This window comes from Scatophagus argus, chromosome 2 (genome assembly GCF_020382885.2).
Source record: "Scatophagus argus isolate fScaArg1 chromosome 2, fScaArg1.pri, whole genome shotgun sequence".
Taxonomy (NCBI): Eukaryota; Metazoa; Chordata; class Actinopteri; family Scatophagidae; genus Scatophagus; species Scatophagus argus.
The window spans coordinates 26,996,181-27,016,938 of NC_058494.1; the positions used below are offsets into that span (position 1 = coordinate 26,996,181).

The 20,758-nt window shown below is 44.3% G+C and overlaps 1 protein-coding gene across 1 annotated transcript; it reads left to right on the top strand.

The window, feature by feature from the left end:
- The first annotated feature begins 477 nt into the window (after positions 1 to 477).
- gpr179 (G protein-coupled receptor 179) lies at positions 478 to 20,758 on the top strand. Its single transcript, XM_046374930.1, has 11 exons — positions 478 to 1,923; positions 2,992 to 3,100; positions 7,655 to 7,751; positions 8,453 to 8,682; positions 10,153 to 10,221; positions 13,348 to 13,457; positions 13,795 to 14,033; positions 14,181 to 14,319; positions 14,416 to 14,518; positions 15,405 to 15,551; positions 15,946 to 20,758. The coding sequence occupies exons 1-11, from the start codon at positions 1,001 to 1,003 to the stop codon at positions 19,150 to 19,152; spliced, it is 5,373 nt and encodes a 1,790-aa protein (XP_046230886.1). The 5' UTR covers positions 478 to 1,000; the 3' UTR covers positions 19,153 to 20,758.

The window sequence follows — 20,758 nt, forward strand, 5'->3', positions numbered from 1 at the left end:
TGGACGCTGAAATGCAGCGGAGCAGAGCTTAACCCTCAGCACTGACTGACTGACTGCATCATCTCACACACACACACACACACACACACACACACACACACACACACACACGACAGATGTACCACTCTCATCACCTTTCCGCGCTGATGGGTGCCCCCCGTCAATACGGAGGAGGGAGGCACGGGGTGAATGAAGGCGAGGGAGGAGAAGAGGGAGGGAATGATGGGAGAGAAGGGGTGGTGCCGGGGGGTGGGGAGGGAGGATGGACGAGCATCACAAGCCTCCGTCAGACGGGCTGGACGCTCTTTGGAGCAACAGATAGCAGAGCGGCAGACAGAGGAGCAGAGGAGCCAAGAGGAGGAAACTTTCTCCATCCCTCCATCTCTGCGACACACGAATCTCCTCCTCCTCCTCCTCCTCCCACCTGAGTCGGGGATGCCCCAACTTTAAGGCTTTCCCCACTTCCTCCTCCACCTCCTCCTTCTTGTGCAGTCCGCGTCTGCTTTGCTCTGGTGCCTGGCGCTCCACGTTGCTGTAAACCCCGGGAAACGGAGACTGAGCCCAGGCAGGACGGCGGACTGCGGAGATGCGGGGTTTGGCCCCCGCGTCCTCCGCCTCCCACCAGCAGCAGCAGCACCGACGACGACACGCATGTAAATGATATCTCCGTGCGAGTGCGTGTGCGAGCGCAGAGTGACGCGTGCGCGTGTGCGTGTGGCGCACAGATGGAGCTGTGCGCTCCGAGTGTGACAGGGAGCGCCGCAGACCGAGTGGCCGCGCTCCTCCCGGACACCTGCTGCTGCGGCGGCGGCGGCGCCTCGCTGCTGTGAACGATGAAGAAAGTCCGAACCTCCGCAAACATGTGACATTTTGTGTCTCCTCGAGGGAATTACGTACAGAGGGGTCAAACGCCAACGAGAGACGGTGTTACAGGAGTGTGACCCCCCACTCACCCCGCCCCCCTTCCCCTCCTCTTCCTCTGCTTCAGAGTGAATTCAGGATGGGTCCTGTTTGGCTGCTTCTTCTGCTCCCATCCCTCCTCAGAGCACAGGTGACTCCAGACTTCACCGCAGGAGCCACGGTGGAGGCAAACAACAGCACTGACTCTTCAACAAACAGCACGGGAGCCGCAGACGTCCCCACCACGTCCTCCAATCCCCTCAGCCGTGCAGAGCCTTCTGGGCTTCCAGCGATGCCCTCAGAAGCTCCCACAGAGGAGGAAGATGACTGGTCACCAGCAGAAACCTTCATGTACACTGGAGAACCCTCCACGCTGAAAGAGGCCCGCTGCTCACGGGCGTACAGCCCACCGGCGCAGACCGGATCCCTGCCCATCAGCTTCAGCGCCTCCCTCCGACCAGCTCTGGATGCACTGGCCAACACGGCCAACTTCCTCAACATGATCTTCCAGGCCAGTGACCTGCGGGAGAGCACCGTTCAGGAGGATATGGAGTGGTACCACGCCCTGGTCCGCGCCCTCCTGGAGGCCGACATGCTCATCCAGCGGGCCCTGCTCACCTTCGACGCTGACCCAACTGCCCCAGCGCCACAGCTGGTGCTCAGCGCTTCCCGCAACCAGACAGCTAAGGTGCAGACCATCATCCTCCAGGACTTATCCAAAGCCTGGGGGACCATGCACCCGCCTGCCCCAGCCCCAGACGACAGCTGGTTCAGAAGCTTTAAGTTCCCAGAGTCCACCAAGCCAATGGCAGCCCTGTCCAAGCGGGTGCTCCTCAACGACCTCAGCACCTTGGACACGCCCAAGTGGGGGCAGGGCGACAGCTACGTGACCAATCGCAGCGGGGTGCGTTGGGCCAGCGCTCCCTTCCTCGACTGTAAGGACGGTCTCTTCGTGCCCGGCTGGATGCTCATCCTGTCTGCATCCTTCTACGGCCTCAAGCCTGACCTGACGCCAGAGTTCAGGTCAGAGCCACACACACACACACACACACAACCACACACACTATTATGCAGACTGTTACAGCGCAGAAATACGGGGCGACACAAACACAACCAAGCTGTCTCATGTTGATGACGTCACTAATTTCGGTCAAATCTATTGGTGCAGCTGGTGTCTGAAGGTCTTTGGCCATCAGCGCTGTCACATGAACAGAAAGCTGCACTGGGTTCTCAACAGGCCACACCTCCATCAGGCCTCCTGCAGGTTTTTCATTCGCTGCTTGCATCACACAGTGTTTGAAAGCATCCAATTACATTCCTAAGTACTGCACTTAAACAGTTTTGTACTTATTTGACCACCGTAGTCACTTTGTGTGTTCAGTTTGATAAAATGCAAAATAAGAGCAACACATAAATTATGATGCAACATGATAAATTTAGATGAAGCTTTATTGACACCATAGTGGTTAACATTCACTCCACATTCACCAGCTTCAGCAAGTAAACAAGTAATAACCATATCAGAGGTTCATAATACATTACACATCAGTCTGAAATGGGTTATTGGCATAATGAATGCTTTTACTTTTGGTACTTTAAGTACATATTGATGCCAGTGGTTTTGGAGTAAAGAAACCTACACTGTGGTGTTAATAATTTTACATCGTCTACTCCCTCCATGATGCCCAGAATCATAAACTTGTAAAGTGAAACTGGTTTAACTCCAGTTGCTTCAAATTGCTAACTGATTATCTTGTCTTTCCTGCCAGTAAAACATTAAGTAAAACTAGAAATTCTTCTGTGAGAAGAATAAAAGCTTTGACGCTGACAGCAGCAGTGTTTGAATCTCACCTGATTTTTGTTGTTGTTGCTGTTGTTGCACACTGGAGACAACTTTGACCAGCATTTGGAATAAAAAGAAAAAAGTTTGAATCAACGGAGTTGGATAAGATCTGACATTTGAAAGGGGATTCACCCAAAGGCCATGCAGGTTTCTGTAAGGAGAGAAGAGCATTATTATCATAATGAATGATGATATTTGGAGCCACTCTGACGTGTGTGTGTGTGTGTGTGTGTGTGTGTGTGTGTCAGAGGTGTGATCCGTGTGGATGTCAACATTCAAGACATCGACTTGGACCAGTGTGCAACAGGAGACAGCTGGTTTGCTGATACTCACCAGTGCAACCGCACCACCATGGAGGTAAACAAAATGCTTACGAGGACCAAACGGACCTGACAAAGTCCGCTTGTTCACGACTTTGGCCCACAGTGACACATCTCCACAGCTGCTGTATCGCTGGCTTTCAAATTTAGTACAAATGTTTCCCAGAAGGTCAAACATCGAGCGCCACTAGCAGGTCAAACTTTATGTCCGTGGTTCCCAGATGATGAACCCTCTTGACTTTCGTGATACTTTCACTTTTTACCTAGCGACGCCACCAACATTTAGGAGGAAGCAGTAAAATGTTCATGCAAACATTAACTGGCTTGCCAAGAATTTTGAATGATGAATTGCAACAGCTTTTAAATTGAATTTTAACACCTCACTAAACACTAAACAGGCTGGCCTGAGAGTTCGTATCAGTCGCTGTCCAGAGTCCAGCCTAACGTACCACCCAGCAAACAGCACCAAGGTCACTTCACCTGAACCGTGAAACAACTTGACGTCTGCACAGACAAAATGCATGAAAAACCAGAGGAGAGTTACCCGCAAGGCATCTGTTTTCATGTCACGAGATTGATTTGTTTGGGCTTAAAACATATGTACTCACATTGTTTAATCTTCTATATTATATATATATATATATTCCACCTTTGGTATCAAATGTACAATATTAACATAGAGTGGGTATTTGAAAGAGAGTGTGATAAAGCCTGCGCAGGGACTGTATAGTACACACTGTACTGTACCTTAGATTAATGAGCCATCAGCATGTCCCCTTTTTGTGAGACACCAAATCACTTTCAGCCTATCAGCCTCATCTATTAATGATGCAGATTAAACAATGATAATCTTTGTCTTAATAATGGGGATTGGGTTGGAACTCCAAGATCACAACTTTGAAACAATAACACTACAGGGACGATGGCTGCCATTCATAATATTTCATGGTATCCACAAAGGAGCCCCTTGCTGTTTAGCAGCAGGCCAATTTTTTAGGGTTTGGTTTTCTTCCTTGTTCTCTGGATACACTATATGGACAAAAGTATTGGGGCAGCTGCCCATCACACCAACAGGGACTTTAATGACGTCTCATTGTAAACACACAGACAGCTTTGCAGCTCTAACAGCTTCCACTCTTCTGTGAAGGCTTTCCACAACATGTTGGAGTGTTTCTGTGGGAATTTGTGCCCATTCATGCAGTAGAGCATTTGTGAGGTCACACACTGATGTTGGACCAAAAGGCCTGGCTCACAATCTCCGTTCCAGTTCATCCCAAAGGTGTTGGATGGGGTTGAGGTCAGGACTCTGTGTGGGCCAGTCAAGTTCTTCCACACCAAACTCATCCAACCATGTCTTTATGGAGCTTTGCTTTGTGCACTGGGGCACAGTCATGCTGGAATAGAAAAGGGCCTTCAACAAACTGTTGCCACAAAGTTGGAAGCATAGCATTGTCCAAAATGTCTTGGTATGCTGAAGCATTAAGATTTCCCTTCACTGGAAGTCAGGGAGGGCGGCACGGTGGTGCAGGGGTTAGCCGTGTCGCCTCATAGCAAGAGGGTTCCAGATTCGAATCCCGGTCTGGGAGTCGGAGTTTGTGGAGTTTATGTGGAGTTTGCATGTTCTCCCTGTGCCTGCGTGGGTTTTCTCCAGGTACTCCGGCTTCCTCCCACAATACCAAAAACATGCACATTAGGTTAATTGGCTACTCTACATTGCCCCTAGGTGTGAGTGTGAGAGTGTGTGGTTGTCTGTCTTTGTGTCTCAGCCCTGCGATTGACTGGCGACCAGTCCAGGGTGAACCCCGCCTCTCGCCCGTAGTCAGCTGAGATAGGCTCCAGCTCCCCTGCAACTCTGATGGATAAGCGAATGGATGGAAGTCAGGGGCCGAGCCCAAACCCTGAAAAACAGCCCCCTAACACACCAGAATCTTTTGCCATCTGGCTCTGACAGGCTCAACTAAGAGTTTTTGTTAGCAAAACAATCTCACCACAGTTAACTGATGTGTATATTTAAAGGCAACATGGACAAGAAGTACTTAAAGTCCTTAGAGAAATAAAAATACTAACAAACTCCTTGGTCCGCCAAGGAAGATGATGTGATCAAACGCTCCAGAGCAGCTGCGAAGTGTACTGAAGCACCACCTGGCTGGGAGATTGTTTCGCCAACTGTTTGCCAACAAACTGAAGAGTGGCCATCATACAGTGTGTTCAAGGCATCATTACTGCAGGCAGGCCACAACTCAGACTACCTGAACTTCATGTAAATACTGTTTAAAGTGTAGGCAAGCTGTTCAAACTGTCTGTGAATTTTAGTTACATCACACAAATACGCTCTAAACTGTTAGCGACCTCTGAAAATGGTTTAAGCCCTTTCTGTCTGTGCCCATCACTTTGTTTTTGCCTTTTATCCTTTGCTCATGCTTTCACACTTTGACTCTTCTGTCGGCTCCCTCCCATCATCTCCATCTCCAGTCCTGTTTTAGCTTCAGTTTCCCTTTTCCCTGCCGGCCTGTCTGTCCAGACCCAATCCTCTACCTCTCATCTCTGCCGTCTATTTAAAGATGGTTGCGCTGGGTGGCGGGCTGCAGGATGATCTGATGGATTATGGCGATAATCCAGTCCGCTGACATACTTCCCCTTTCTGCATCGCACTCACGGGGGTCTGAAACACAAGAGAAGAACAGTCCTAAATATTCCCAAATCCACATGGCCGCCTTTGTCCCGTCCCATCCTACCTGGCTTAGAGGATTCAAACCCTTTGGCTGAACAGGGTCACCCACTTTTTTGTCCTGTTTGGTCCTGTCCCCTCTTGTTTCTTTACGTCTTGTTTTGTCTCCTGTTGTCTTTTCACACCATCTCGTCATCTCGCCTCGTCCTGTCTTGTCTTTTCAAGACTTGTTTCATTTTTTCATCTTATCTCATGTAGACTCGTCACCATCTTGTCTTCGTCTGTCCCGTCTTCCCTCAGCACGTCCCACCTGATGTTACACAGTCTCTCCCTCGTGTGTCCTTCAAGCGTTGTCCCATCTTCTTGTTTGTATGGCCCCACCATGTCTAAAAGGATGACGTCCTGATCGGTCTCATCTCATGTCAACCGGTCAACCAGTCGTTCCAGCTGTGCTCACACATGCTGTTGGGTTCAACTGTTTAAACGCAACATATTTTCTAACCTCTTTGAATGTTTTCTATGCAAAAATCTTAATTTGTCAAGGTTATGCAGATGAAATACTTGGCCAGTTATTGACGTTAAGATGATTTCACTTATTTTATTGATTGTGGTATGAGGGGTCCTTCCCCACAGACAATCGTGAAGCTGTTCAAAGTGGCCGTCGTGGTTTCAACTTAAATGTGACTGATGACTGAATCCATTCAGTTTCTATGACTCTCTGCTGAATTGAGATGCGAGCACGAAGAGAATTAAGTTTACGGCTCGGTATAATCCATATCACATTAATGTTCAGCCTGTGGCATTAGGTCTTTGAGCTTCTGATAAGGGGGTTGTGAGTTTGTATATACATATGTGTGGCCAGAGTGTGTGTGTGCTGGTGCTTTGGAACAGGATTTCTCTAGAAAAGGATAATACTCTCAGTCGAGGCATTATGTATCCATTTAGCTTTTAACTTAGATTAACAAACAGACCATCCAAGTGTGTGTGTGCGCGTGTGTGTGCGCGCGTGCGTACGTGTGTCCTGACTGGCTCAATTGAAGCCAGCATCAGAGGGAATCAGACCGAGAGAAAGTGACCCCTTTTTCATTCAGGCACTGTTGTCTTCATGTTCTCACATTTCAACTTATTTTTCCTGTTTGTTGGGATCCCTGCTAGTTGTTGCCTTGGCAACAGTTTCTTAACAAAGTGAATGAACTGCATCCAAACCTATCCTCACCCTTCAGCCACGTGACTGAACAGCGACGTGCCAATCGTGAGCCTGAAATCTGTGCAGAGCAGTTTTGCATGTTTACATTATGATTGTTGATGCCTGTTTTGTATGTGCATCAATGTGGAATATGCACTTTGACACACAGACAGTGGATGTGCTACCGTTGGGGTGTCACAACACACAAAAAATACAATAGATATTTTATGTACATTTGCAACTGCTGCTGGGAGTCAACACAGTCAGGATTTATTTATAAGAACTTTGAGAACTTCTCAATAATTTCCAGACTTTTATGTCATTTAGAGACAGCATTTACAGTTAATAGCTAATGAAATCTGTGGATGTTATTGGAACATAAGAAATTTGAAATGTGAACACAGAGGATTTTACTAACGTGTGAAATCTTTCAAAAAAATCCTTATTTTGCCTATAATTAGTACCAAATCATGTAATTATTTGCAAGAAAAAGTTTAGGAGAAAATTTAGGAAATGATTAGAAAATTACACACTTGTAAAAAGTGATGGTGCCATATGTTGTTATTGTGTTTGCCCCTGCAAACAGGACAATAACGTGCCAAATTCAAGGGCGTATATGTATATGGGTATATGAGGTGCATGAGTCAAACAGGAAAGATAAGTAGGCTGTAATTCAAAACCTGTCAAACAGGAACATAAAAGAATAATGACCAGAATTATCTTTTTGTTTCTTGCAGTGTGTACCGATTCCAGGCCGAGGTTTTCGACTGGGTCAGTACTGCTGCCGCTGCAAAGAAGGTTACTACAACCCTGAAATCGCCCCTCAAGACCCAGGTGAGTCACTGACTAACATCTGCTCACAGCTGGTGAGATGACGGAGACACTCCCCCGACCACTGCCCCGATCTTCGGCCTTTGAGGTCTTTAATATCACTTATCCCTCATTTAAACAAAACCAAAGTTCACAGAAAGAAATTCAGATTAAAACCATTTTTAGCCAAGTGATGAGCTTTTTCCCCATAAAAAGGTTAGTATTGTGTATAGCCTTTGGTGAACACATGGTATGATTTCTGTAAGTTTCTTATATATCCTACACTTACATTTTACAGAGAAGAGAAGGTCGTGATGGAAAGGTTCAATTAATTCAAGAAAAAACAACTTACTTACTCACTTCGTAGCTCAGATTAATGAAGAGTGGAGCCAAGATGCTTCGCTAATCCCCTCACAAAGTTCCCCCTCTCAAACCACCACCACCACCACGCAGACCTCCAACCTGCCCAGTAAAACATCACATGGACCCAGTTAGAGGAATCAGGATTTCGTCACATTCACCATCACTGCCTGCCATTACGAATCAGACGGTGGTGGGTGAGAAATTTGCCTTTAGCTGCCTGTGATTATTTCATAACACAACAGAAAAAGAAGTAAGTTAGACAAATGATACGATGGTTTTCCTGGTTAGGAGTGTATTGCTTTGTGTACTGTATGTACTGAAGTCACGTGTACATGAGGTCCTCACATGGGTTTGTGTGGGAGTTGGTGCAGATGGTGGCCCTGTGAACGGGAGTGACGGCGGTGGTACGTGTTACCCGAACATGCCCACGTGTCTGCCGTGCTGGCCGGGCTGTACGAGTTGCCAGGACGGCACCCCCTGCTGGGTGCAGGAGGCCTGGCTTCTCAGGGCTGGCGTGCTGGCCGTCCAGGGTGTCTTCATGCTCCTCATCTTTGTCAGCATGCTGGTGGCCTACAGACATCGTCGAAACCGGGTGAGTCAGGTCTTTTGGCTCAGATGGGAATGGGAATCAGGGTGTGCTGGGTTTATTTTGGAAATGTAGACTGTGATGACCCCGACTTGCATTTCTGTCTTTATGTGCATATGAGTCGATGTTTGTTGTGATGCTGCTGATGCTGATGTGTCTTCAGTCCCTCAGTGTTACTAAACCACAGTTGGGCTGCCACTGATGGTTACTTTCATTATCAACTAATCTGTCAGTTACTGTCACAATTAAGTGTTTAGTCTATAAACTGTCAGAATACTGTGAAAAATGCTCATTGTAGTTTCCAAGGGCACAAAGTGCCGTATCAGTCAACAGTCCAAATCCCAAAGAGTCTTCATTTACTGTCAGAAATGACAAAGAAAAGCAGTAAATCCTGACAGTTAAGAAGCCCACACTTTGGCTTTAAAAATGACTAACTGCTTATCAAAAGAGCTGGCAACTAATTTTCTTTCAGTCGACTAATCAGTTAACCAGCTAATCAATGGCATTAATGTGTCAGCCTAGAATGCACAATATGCGTCGCCAACACCAACGTGGACGTCGACTTGGCACAGAAAGAGTATTAAAGAGTTCAAAATCACTACATGACTGTCCCGTTGACAGCTGCAGCTTTGTGAAAGGAGAGTTACTTTGTACGTTAGCTAGCTAGCATGTTGGACTGGCTCTTAAAGGTTGTTTTTCGCTGTGAACTTATCTTTGAAACACACAAACATCATATGTGTATGATTTAACCGCAATCAAAAAATGATTTGTTTCTTGCCGGCAACGACTGAAATCTGAAATCAGGTCCCATGGTGGTCCACAGGAAGGGGAGGGACTTTGCTTCCATACAGCTCTGGTTATGTTTTGGTTTCGTGTTTTTATGTTTTATGTTTTTGTTTTAACAGGTGAAAAATGTGCTTTTAGCAGCGTGTAAAAAGTGCAGGAAAAGTTGCTGTTGTTTTACTACAGCATCTACATGTCATCTGCTAATTTTTGCAGCATAATACTTTGGTTTGGGTCTTATTATTTATTCCTTGGTCTTCTTTGGTCAGGTTCTGACTGTCTCTTTTGAATTGGGTCAAAATTTAAAAGAAACTACTTCATTCTGTATCATGTTCAGGTAGGTTTGTGAAAAGTCCACACGTTGGACATGCTAAAGCCTTTAATAGACACCTATTTAACCATTCAGACTGTGGAGAGAAACCCCAGTGCAAAGCTTTTCAGAAGGAAGAAGAAAAGAAAAACGTCAATGTGAAAATACACTGAAAACTGAAAGCAGAATAGAAGCTAACGAGGCCTGGGACACACAGCAATCTAAAAACTGTACCAATGTGCTCAGCAGTAATGTCCAGAATAATGCATTGTAGTCAGCAGCTTGTGATAATACACAGGTATGAGCCTTTAACCTGCCAGCCAGCGACGCACCTTCACCACAGCTTTGTAACTGCTGTTCTCCCCCACCTTCTCCTCCGTCAGAGGATCCGGGCGTCAGGCCTCCTGCTGCTGGAGACGATCTTGTTCGGCTCTCTGCTCCTCTACTTCCCGGTGAGTGCCGGCTGAGTGTGTCACAGATTAGAGCTCTTTACAGATCACTGCACAGCACCGCGCCATGGATTATATCATAATGGACCGTTTGTGGGAGGGTGAACGGGTTGAGGGTGTGTGTGTGTGTGTGTGTGTGTGTAAGTGGAAATGGGGTGGGTGGGAAGGCAGTCGACAGTTTTCATAACTGCTCCGGTGACAGATTATCAGTCAATCTTCTGATTCATTTTACCAATTAAAGAGCTGTTAAATCAAGTCAGCCATGACTTTCTATCCATACATCTGAAAGAGCCGGTCGATGTGAGACTCACTGACCCTCGGTGTGTGTGTGTACTGCAGGTCATTGATTTAGTTTAATGTGTGGTGTGTGTACATGGTAATGGGCCGTTTTAATGGCAGCTCTTTGCCTCTTAAAGGGACATTTCACCCTCAAATCAAAAATACTTTCATTTCCTTTCACCTGCAGTGCAGTTCACCCATTTAGATTGTCTTGGTGTGAGCTGCACAGTTTGTTTGGAGAAGTTGGGAGTTTTTGCACAAGCAGCAATGACTGAACAGATTACAGATTAAAAACAAAAAGGGTACAATGTCAGATTAATGAAGAGGTCTGGATTTTATTTTCCCACTTGCTGCCATCTTGGCAGCTACAGGACACAGTCCTCATTGATTTTCCTGAATTAGGATTTTTGAGGATTATGATCAGGATTGAGTTTATTTGAGGTAGCACAAGTGTGACAGGCTGAGACACCTTTCAATCAGGCAAACATGCTCTAAAACATGTCAGTTTATTGGGTACATTTAGCTCAGACTAATGCAGTGCAATGCAATAACTTCTACTGTCAAGAGACTCTGTGGTCATTCTGGGGGTTTTGTGGTGTGTGTTTCTGTGCACATCCATCCATCCATTTTCTATACCGCTTATCCGGTTTCTGTGGACTTGTGTTATGTTATTCTGATATGCGCTGATAATATGCCGGATATAATATAATTTTACATTCTCATTTTCATGCATTTTGCAATAAAAATGTAAAGCTTTTCACAAGCGGTTTCTCTGGTAATACCTGGAACAAGCACTCCCATCCCGCCTACAGAGTAAGTTCAGAGAGGCAATGCAGCTTGTGTGTTACAGTCGCCACCCTGTGGTGAAGTTGAGACACTGCATGCCATTTATTTCTCATGTCAAGGTGGCTGCAGCTAGCGCACTACTTAGGTGGGCCAATCAGGATCCAGTATTCACTCTGACCAGGAAATCAGGGTAAATATGAGATACATTATGAGATTCAAACTGTCAAACCATATACAGTACGGTGAAGTTAGTCAGGACAGGAGTGCAGGAATTGAGTTGAATTGAATCTTGAGTCTTTTTTGTCATTTTGGGATGAAGATGTAAGAGTTTTGTCTGACAGATTCAAAGGTAAACTGCAGCCCACACACCTGACTGCAGGTGTGACAGATGAAAAGTGAGCGTCCACACTCTCATCTCAGTGAGGACTCACTGTGCCTGGGAGTCCATTTGATCTACAAACAGATCACCTGCTGCAGGGCCTGTTTGGTCGCAGTGCTGAAAAGCCTTTTCTGTCTCTTCAAATGGCTACTGATTGATTGTATTGATTAAAAAAATGCCATTTTGTGTTTGTATTTCAATTTATTTTTAATTTATTTATATTGCACCTTATACAATCAAAATTGTCTGTAGATGCTTTACAGAGACCCAGAGCCTGAACCCCTGAGCAAGCAGACAGTGGCAAGGAAAAACTCCCTATTTGACTAGTTAGTTATTTTTTGCTTAACACAAGGAAAGAATTTAATACATACAGCGGTGTAATATAACTGAATATGTTTACTCAGGTACTGGAGATACTTTTAGTCTCTTTTCACGCCACTTTCTACCTCTACTCCACTACGTCTTGATAAAAAATCTATTATGTTATTTTTGCAGTCACCAAGGACGTCATTCTTCTGATTTTACTTCACACATAATTACTTTTAACTAAGAACTTTTCCAAATCCGTGCTTTTAACTATTATTACAGTATAGTATCAGTACTTTAAAGGATACTGAATACTTCCTCCACCACTGAATACCTCTCTTACATTTGTTGGGGAACAAAAGCAGCTACATTAGTGAATAAAGCACACATACGGTGATGACGTCATTGCAGGATACTTTTGTGACTCCATAGATAAGTTTTCTATTAGTGCCCCTACCTTATATTACCCCGATTCCTAAAAAGGTTGGGACAGACTTGAAAAATATTTAGTCGTTTAAGGGCTAGTAAACATAAAGCATCATAACTTCCCTCAGAAGGTTTTTCTGTTGGCAATTCAACGTGAAGGATTAATATTCAGCTAAATGATGTAAAATCCATTTTTTGGCAGTCGGTGTGAGAATTTAAACCAGTCTGCATCTGTGGCGTCCTTAGTTTGAAACCTTCTTTTATTTCTGTGCAGTGCTGAATTGTGTAGTTAAACGTACATGTTATCTGCGTACAGTTGATGCAAAAGGCTTCACATTTTAAAACCATCCAGACACCCAAAGCTGAAGAGTTAAAAAAAAACAAAAAACATAAAACGTTTCTTTTGCTTTGCAGCTTCAGACTGACCAATCAGATTATTTCTTCTTCGTCCAGAGCAGCTCTGTCTATCACCGAGACTCCAATCTGCCTTTGAGCGCAGGCCATTTCTGCTGATTGCAACTCACATGTTTTCTGATTCTATATGTATTCACTCTGAGTAGTTTATCCTTTATGAGCGGTTTGAACACCATCATGTGAATTTGCATTCACATTTTAGGCTTTAGCTGATGCTCTTATCCAGAGCGACTGTCACAGCACAATGAGCTTTAATTCCTGGATTACAGTCATCCACTCTTCTGTTACATACTCAACTGTAGTACTGATGTTACTTTTGTCTACTGCTTGTACAACACTAGTAACAGCAACAGCTTAGTAAGAAACATAGTAGCAGCAGCACTTGATCACAGCAGTGATAGATAGTGGAAGTAATGATCATCCATATAATAGCAATAAAGGTATAATAGCAGTGAGGATTGCTTATTTCATACAAATAATCAGTCGTCCACACTGATGCAGTAGTTTGACTCACAGTAAACGTCTCTCTGGCTCTCCAGGTCTTCATCATGTACTTCAAGCCGAGTACTTTCAGGTGTATTCTGCTCCGCTGGGTCCGAATGCTCGGCTTCTCCATCGTCTATGGCACAGTCACACTGAAAATGTACAGGTGGGTTCACGTTAAGGTTTCCCTTATTGTAGAGTAACACAACAAAATACAATTCTGATCTGAAAGTTCAATACAGAAGAAATAAAAACTCTTTAAACATCTAATATGATTCTATAAGACTCGCAAAAGAAGTAAACACTTCATACATCTCCAAAATCATTTCTGTTGTTTTCTAATTCTGCAGTAGGAAACTACAGTGCACCAATATCCAGTTATCAGGTTCAGCAAAAGTTAAAGAGTTAAAGGTCCTTAATCTTTCAAAGTTAGTTTCCCTTTATGTTCACAGTCGTCTGCATTCGTCTCCAGCAGTCAAACACTGATTCTCGCCTCTGCACAGGGTGCTGAAGGTCTTCCTCTCACGCACGGCCCAAAGAGTGCCCTACATGTCCAGCCTCCACCTGCTGAGGATTCTGGGAGTGATGCTGATGACCGTCAGCTGGTTCCTGTGTGCGTGGACGGTGGGTGTCCTCCAGAACCGCGACAGGAACATCCCGGTGTTCATCACAACCACCACGTCAGAGGGCCAGGGGTTCAACCTGTGTTACCTGGACCGCTGGGACTACATGATGGCTGTGGGTGAGTGGCACCAGTTGGGGCTGATGGTTCCCGTCACTAATTGACATGAAAGAATGTCAAAGAACTTAAAATACAGGACAAACAACTGCACTATCCATATGTGAACTCTGAAGTGACTTTCTCTGTTCTTTCGTTGTTCTGGCCCAGCTGAGCTGCTCTTCCTGTGCTGGGGCAGCTCCCTGTGGACCGCCGTCAGGCCGGTCCCCTCGGCCTTCCACGAGCCTCGCTACATGGGCATCGCCATCCACAACGAGCTGCTTCTCTCCACCATGTTTCACCTGTTTCGGTAAACAGCGAGTGTTTCTCTGAACTAACCTGCTAACCTGAGTGGTAGCCTCAACAGTAAAAACACTGATGTGGTGTGATTTTCTGTCCCCTTCAGGTTCACCTTTCCTTCTCTCCATCCTGACTGGATGTTGCTGCTCTCCTTCACACACACCCATGTGACCATTACTGTCACACTCGCCCTGCTATTCATTCCCAAGGTATTCAGCATTTTTATGTCATAATGCCAAAATGAATACGTTTCAGGGGAGATTACGGGGGGGTAAGTAGAAAAAAAGGTCAACAATAAAGCATTAAAAATGTAGATTGATGAGTAATCCTAATTTCATTCTTTCTCTTGACACTCACCAGAAGTGACAACTGGTACTTCTGAAATCATTCAGATGAGGTTGAAATGTATTGCATATAATGGATTAATGGGACAATGATTTTGTGAGATTATGAATAGTACAGTGTTATTGGATATTCCGAGAAATTAATTATTTAAAAAAGTTTTAAAGGCACTTATCATCAAAGAGATGACAAGAAACAAAATTCTGAGTGAAAAATTATGACTTAACTTTATTTTCACATACTAACATCTAATGTTTGTCTTGAAGTTCTGCACTATAGAAAAGTTGTTTGATAAATTAAAGAAGTTTTACAGGCTCAGGATTACATCGAGAGAGATTTTAGATTACTTTTTTCTGCTTGGAGAAACTTTTACAAATGTTAAACCTCCATGGATCAAAATATAACGGAACTAGACTCATAATCGACCGTGTTTGCTGTTTGGTGTTGTTTGACAGTTTCACAGACGTGTTTTATAAAAGGAAAAAAATCGATTTCGGGCCTCAGGGAAAACTTCTGCTGCTACTTCAGTTTAGCATGTATCATTTAGTATTTAAGCCTGCTAACATGCGTACACTTAGCATAATAACAAGCTAGTGCTTGGCATGTTTTGTCCAGGAAGTCAGTGGACTGTGAATGTCTTTTGTGACAAGCCATTGAAGAATGGGCATAACTGCAACTCAATTTCAACTCAATTTCATTTCCACGTGCAAAATGTTAAAATATGAGCTGTATGCCGGTGTTTGTGTCCCACAGTTTCTCTACGTGTCCAAGCCTGGGAGAGAGGAGATAGCAGCAGAGGTGTATGAAGATGAAGTGGACCTTCGGCGCTCCAGCTCGTACCTCAACAGCAGTTTTCACTCTGCTTGGAGTGAGCCCAGTGTGGACCCCGAAGACTTTCGGGTAAACTCTCAAGTACCCTCTGAACGATGTTATCATTTTACACTGGCATACAATTTGCATGAGATGGAAGAAATTGCAATAGTCACATTTAAATAAGAAATATAAATTTCCCTTAAGTTCAGTTATAAACACATGCAGACTCAATTTAACACATCTTAAATGTATTATAATTGATATCTTAAATTAACTGTAAAATACAATCAACAGAATGAACGCATGCTGTACTGTATAACCTTTCTCTCCTCTTGATCCTTTTCCTGTCCGAAACTGCGTTCTTCTTAAATGAAAACGTATCTTTTAGCTTTCCTCTGACTTGTTACTCTCCATATCTTTTCCTCTCCTCAATCATTTCAACCATTTCCTCAATCTCTTCATCAATCCCCACCTGCGCCAGGATGAACTGAAGAAGTTATATGCCCAATTAGAAGTCCACAAGACCAAGAAGATGACTGCAAACAACCCTCATCTGTCAAAAAAGCGAAGCTCTCGATGTGCACTGGGGAGATCAATTATTAGACGCATTGCTGAGATCCCAGAAACCATGAGCCGGCAGTGCAGCCGCGAGGACAAAGATGGATCATTCCACAGTAGAGGTGTGAATCAGTCTGAGTCTTTCAGGAGTGCCGCAGATACAGTATCAGTCAGTATCAGTTACAAAAGTTCAATGAAAACTCCATCACCATCGATGCGCAAGTCCCACAGTGATCATCACTATGTCAGGGAAAGAGACTCTTCTTTGCGTGGCTCCATGTTAAAGGCCAACACTGAGAAGAGATCTTCCCGACGTTCTGAGACCGATTCCCTGGACATTCCACCAGGGGTCTGTAAGTCAGCCAGTGCCCAAAATCTGACAATTGATACCAATCTCCTGCACCCTGATCACACCAGGCTTCATAAGTCCTGGAGTCTGACATCAACTACCGGCCATTCTATGGAGAACATGTCTAAGGTTAATAGAGCCAGCACAGTGATGACAAGGTCAAGGCAGAGCATATCCATTAGTGACCAGACCAGGAGTGCTCTTCGCTCAGAGTCATTTGACAAGGCTGAGGTCTGTCCATGGGAGGTGGAACCAGAACAATCAGGAGACAAGAGCCAGAAGCATGTCACATATGCAAACTCTGGGGACAATGAGGTAAAAAGGCCACTATCTCCACAGGCGCTTATCTGTCCCTGGGACCATTTACCACCTGTACAAAATAATCCTCCAGAGGACAAAGGAATACAAGGTGAATCTGAGTCCCCCAAACCACAGGCCCCTGTGTCTGCAAGTGCACCAGGCTCCCCAAGACCAAAGGTCACAAAAGATCAACGTGTCTTCTCCTTACGCACCACCAGCACTAAGTGGCTTTCTGTGAAATCAATTATGGGATCCATGGATGCAGGAAGCAAGTCCAGTAGGGATGGAAGTTTGCATAAAGAGGATTCAATTTCACAAAAAAGTCAGGAAAGTGCTTCGACTACACCAAGATCAGGAACATCTAGTAGACGTCCAAGCATGGAAAAGAGGACACTGCATAAAAGAAGTATGACAGCAACAGACGGAAAACCATGCCTTGTGAAGCAGAATGCCATTAGATTGTCCTCAGGGGATTCTTCAGACAGAAGTCCGAGAAGGCTTGTGATAGTAAAATCTGCTGTCTACCCTTGGGACATGGATGATGTGCAAAAAGATGGCACTTATGAAAATGTGTTTTTATCAAGGCAGAATAGCAAACGTAGTAGTATAAGTTCTTGGGAAACTGCCAGCAGCTGCAGAACTCCTTCGACCCACAGAAGAGGCAGTAATCGAATAACACCAGTCCGTAATGTTTCCCATGCAGATGTGTGTCCATGGGATGGAGCAGGTACTTTCCAGGAAGGAGAGGGACCAAAGAAACAGCAGAGCATTAAAGCAGATGTCTGTCCTTGGGAGTCACAGGTATCTGAAATATCTAATGTATGCCCATGGGAAGATCACAGTAATGTGAGAAGACAAGGAAGTGCCCATGGAAATGTGTGTCCTTGGGAATCTCAGGATATTCCCGTTATTTATCATGCTAACATGTCCAGAGATTCAATGACACAACAGTCTTTAAAACGAGCAACAGACATTTGTCCCTGGGAGACTGCAGAAACTCCCCAACCTTCAATAAGGCAAGATAATGAATATGCAAATGTTTGTCCTTGGGATGTTCAGGGTAAAGCAGAAGTTGTGTATGAAAACCTGAATCCTTTGGAGACCAAGGGAACACTAACGGTGCCAGTTCGACAAGAAGTTATAAAACCTGCCATCTACCCTGGTGCATCAAAAGAAAGTTTAAGTAATGAGCAACAATACTGTGCAAAATCACCTGCCCTGCCTCTGGGCAGACAAGTGACCAAGACAACAGAAAACTGTCCATGGGATTTCCCTGATCCCCCTAAAATCATGGAGAACATTTGCCCATGGGAAGAGGGGAACACAGAGCCAGTAAATACAGACTCAAAGTCGCAAACGACCATTAAAGTAGATATTTGTCCTTGGGAGACTGGAAATCAAGACAGACCAGAAGACTCACAAAAAGGTTCCACACAGACTGAAGGAAGAGACGGAACAAGGGTAAACATATGCCCATGGGAAACTGAGCCCCCTGAAAAACCTGCAGCTACCATAGTGGTGTCACAAGGACTGGAAAGACAGGTGGATGTTTGTCCATGGGATAGTAATGAACCAGAGTCCAGAAAAACAGAGATCCCCAGAACATCAGAAAGTCACGTAAGGCAATACACAGCTCATGCAAACGTTTGCCCATGGGAAACGGAATCCCCAGGTGTTCTGGAAAAGAAAGACAGCACTCGAGCAGATGTTTGTCCATGGGACACAGAGGAACCAAAAGTTCTCAAAAAACAAGACAGTGCTCAGACAGACGTCTGTCCATGGGAGACAGAGGAGCCAAAAGTTCTCAAAAAACAAGATAGCGCTCGAGCAGATGTTTGTCCATGGGAGTCCGAAGAGCCAAAAGTTCTCAAGAAGCAAGACAGCGCTCGAGCAGATGTTTGTCCATGGGAGTCCGAAGAACCAAAAGTTCTCAAGAAGCAAGACAGCGCTCGAGCAGATGTTTGTCCATGGGAGTCCGAAGAGCCAAAAGTTCTCAAGAAGCAAGACAGCGCTCGAGCAGATGTTTGTCCATGGGAGTCCGAAGAGCCAAAAGTTCTCAAGAAGCAAGACAGCGCTCGGGCAGATGTCTGTCCATGGGAGACTGAAGAACCAGGAGTCATCAAAAAGCAAGACAGCGCTGGAGCAGATGTTTGTCCCTGGGAATCCAAGGATCCACAAACAAGTAAAGCTGATATTCCTAACAGTGACAAAGATGAAATCACAGAGAACCTGGGACCGCTCAATGTAGAGGAGAATCCAGCATATATCGACACAGAGCAAATAAGCGAGTCTAAAGAAAACTTAGCTCTTGGCCGACGTGATGCTCTGTGTCCCTGGGAGATGGTAAGGAGCAGATCTGGTTCATTCACAGATAATTCCTCTGACGTTTTTACATGGGAGCCTGAAAATATTCCTGAGGAAGATGAGGAGGATGATGCAGAATGTGCAGCTGAGGCTCTGGTATTCCCACCTGACTTGTGATCTAAATCTGGCCCGCATTTGCTTTCACTTTTGACCCCACCCACTAAATCAAGGGGAATGAGCTACCATTTTCATGGTACTCCACTGAAGGCTAAGGAGAAAGTTTTTAGCTTGCCAAGCTCCACAAGGAGGTCAGAGTGCATGGTCTGCTCACAAACCAAGGCCCTCTATTGGACAATTACTTGGACTAATAAAAGACAGATCTTAAGGCTGTTATTTCATGTTGGACTATCCCAGAAAGAGGTCTGTAGTCGAAACTCGATGAGCTGGACACAATCAAGTCGTGCAAATATGACTGAAAATACATTTTAACTGGAGCACGTATTGCACACTCATTATGTTCCTAATTAATCCAGCGATGAACTACAAACAGACATTTCTTGGCTGTTGGAAGGGCATCTAAGGCATTTAGATGAAGTCGCTTTTCTTCCTGTTCCCCTCCCCCCATTTTATTTAAAATCTTTTTTGTGTCTTTGTATGTTATTAGGTGACAATTCACACATTTGCCATGTACGTAGAGTATACTGGACACATGGCTGGGGTGAATATGTTACAGAACCACGACTAGTCCACAGTACTCAAAATCACAAATATAGTACAGGATGGAGGTAGAAGGAACTTAGTGGAAGATGGAAGCTTAACCAGCACACATATAAATGCTGGTCTAATTTTGCTGTTTTGTGGAAATTATATTTTGAAAGTAGAAGAAAGAGTTAAGTTAAAAGCTGTGCTGCCAGAACTACAATGGATGTCAAATTACGTTTCTATCAGTTGATAAAACTATGCATACCTGTTTGCTTATGGACTGATTTCATGACTAAAAGCCAATGATTAATATTATTCTTACTTTTGATTCAGTCATAACAGACTTAGGTTTAGATTGCAGTTAACCTGAAATGATTCTAAATTTAACTAAAAGCTACAAAGAATCTAAGTTATGGTCAAATGCAAAAACTTTTTCAGGGTTCTTTATGCAGATCATATTATTGGTTATAGTCACTGCTGGTAAGTCACATCTTTGGCAACACCTGAGAATTCATAAATACTTTCTGAAGGTACTACACTCACATATTCATATGCTGATGATCAGTAATACTACAGAATTAATGAGACTGATTTTTTTTTTAATTAAATCTAAGAATGGGTTGTTGTATGGCTAGGAGATGTCTTTAAGTAATAATTTCTTTCCATCAAAAGCAGAGTGGTATTTTAAAAACTTAAGAATCATCACATTTCAGATGCAGACTACTGCAACTTAATTAATTAATGATTTACAGTAAATTAAACTTACATCAACGGTTCTCTGTATTGATGTAGTTAAGTCACATGCCTATGCCACATGTCTTTTTTCAGCACTTCTGCTACAGTGACTCTGGATTTCATTCGGTTATATCACTGTGAAAACGCTGCAAAGTTTTTTGTCAATGGAGTGACCTAGTTTTGTGTGCATTGTTGCATGTTGGTGTTCTTGAATGGGAGTGTTGTAATTTGTCACATAAAAAAAAGTATTGTTGTAACACATCCCTTTGCGTGGAGAAACAGACAGTGTTTTCAATTTTGTATGAAGTATCTTCTATGAAAAATCCTCTTGACATCTACTGGTGTG

Excerpts from the sequence above, each read along its gene's own strand:
- gpr179 (XM_046374930.1), top strand. The coding sequence starts at position 1,001 with ATGGGTCCTGTTTGGCTGCTTCTTCTGCTCCCATCCCTCCTCAGAGCA. Across the intron at positions 8,683-10,152 it reads ACAGACATCGTCGAAACCGG|AGGATCCGGGCGTCAGGCCT; the intron begins GTGAGTCAGGTC and ends CTCCTCCGTCAG. Across the intron at positions 15,552-15,945 it reads TGGACCCCGAAGACTTTCGG|GATGAACTGAAGAAGTTATA; the intron begins GTAAACTCTCAA and ends CACCTGCGCCAG.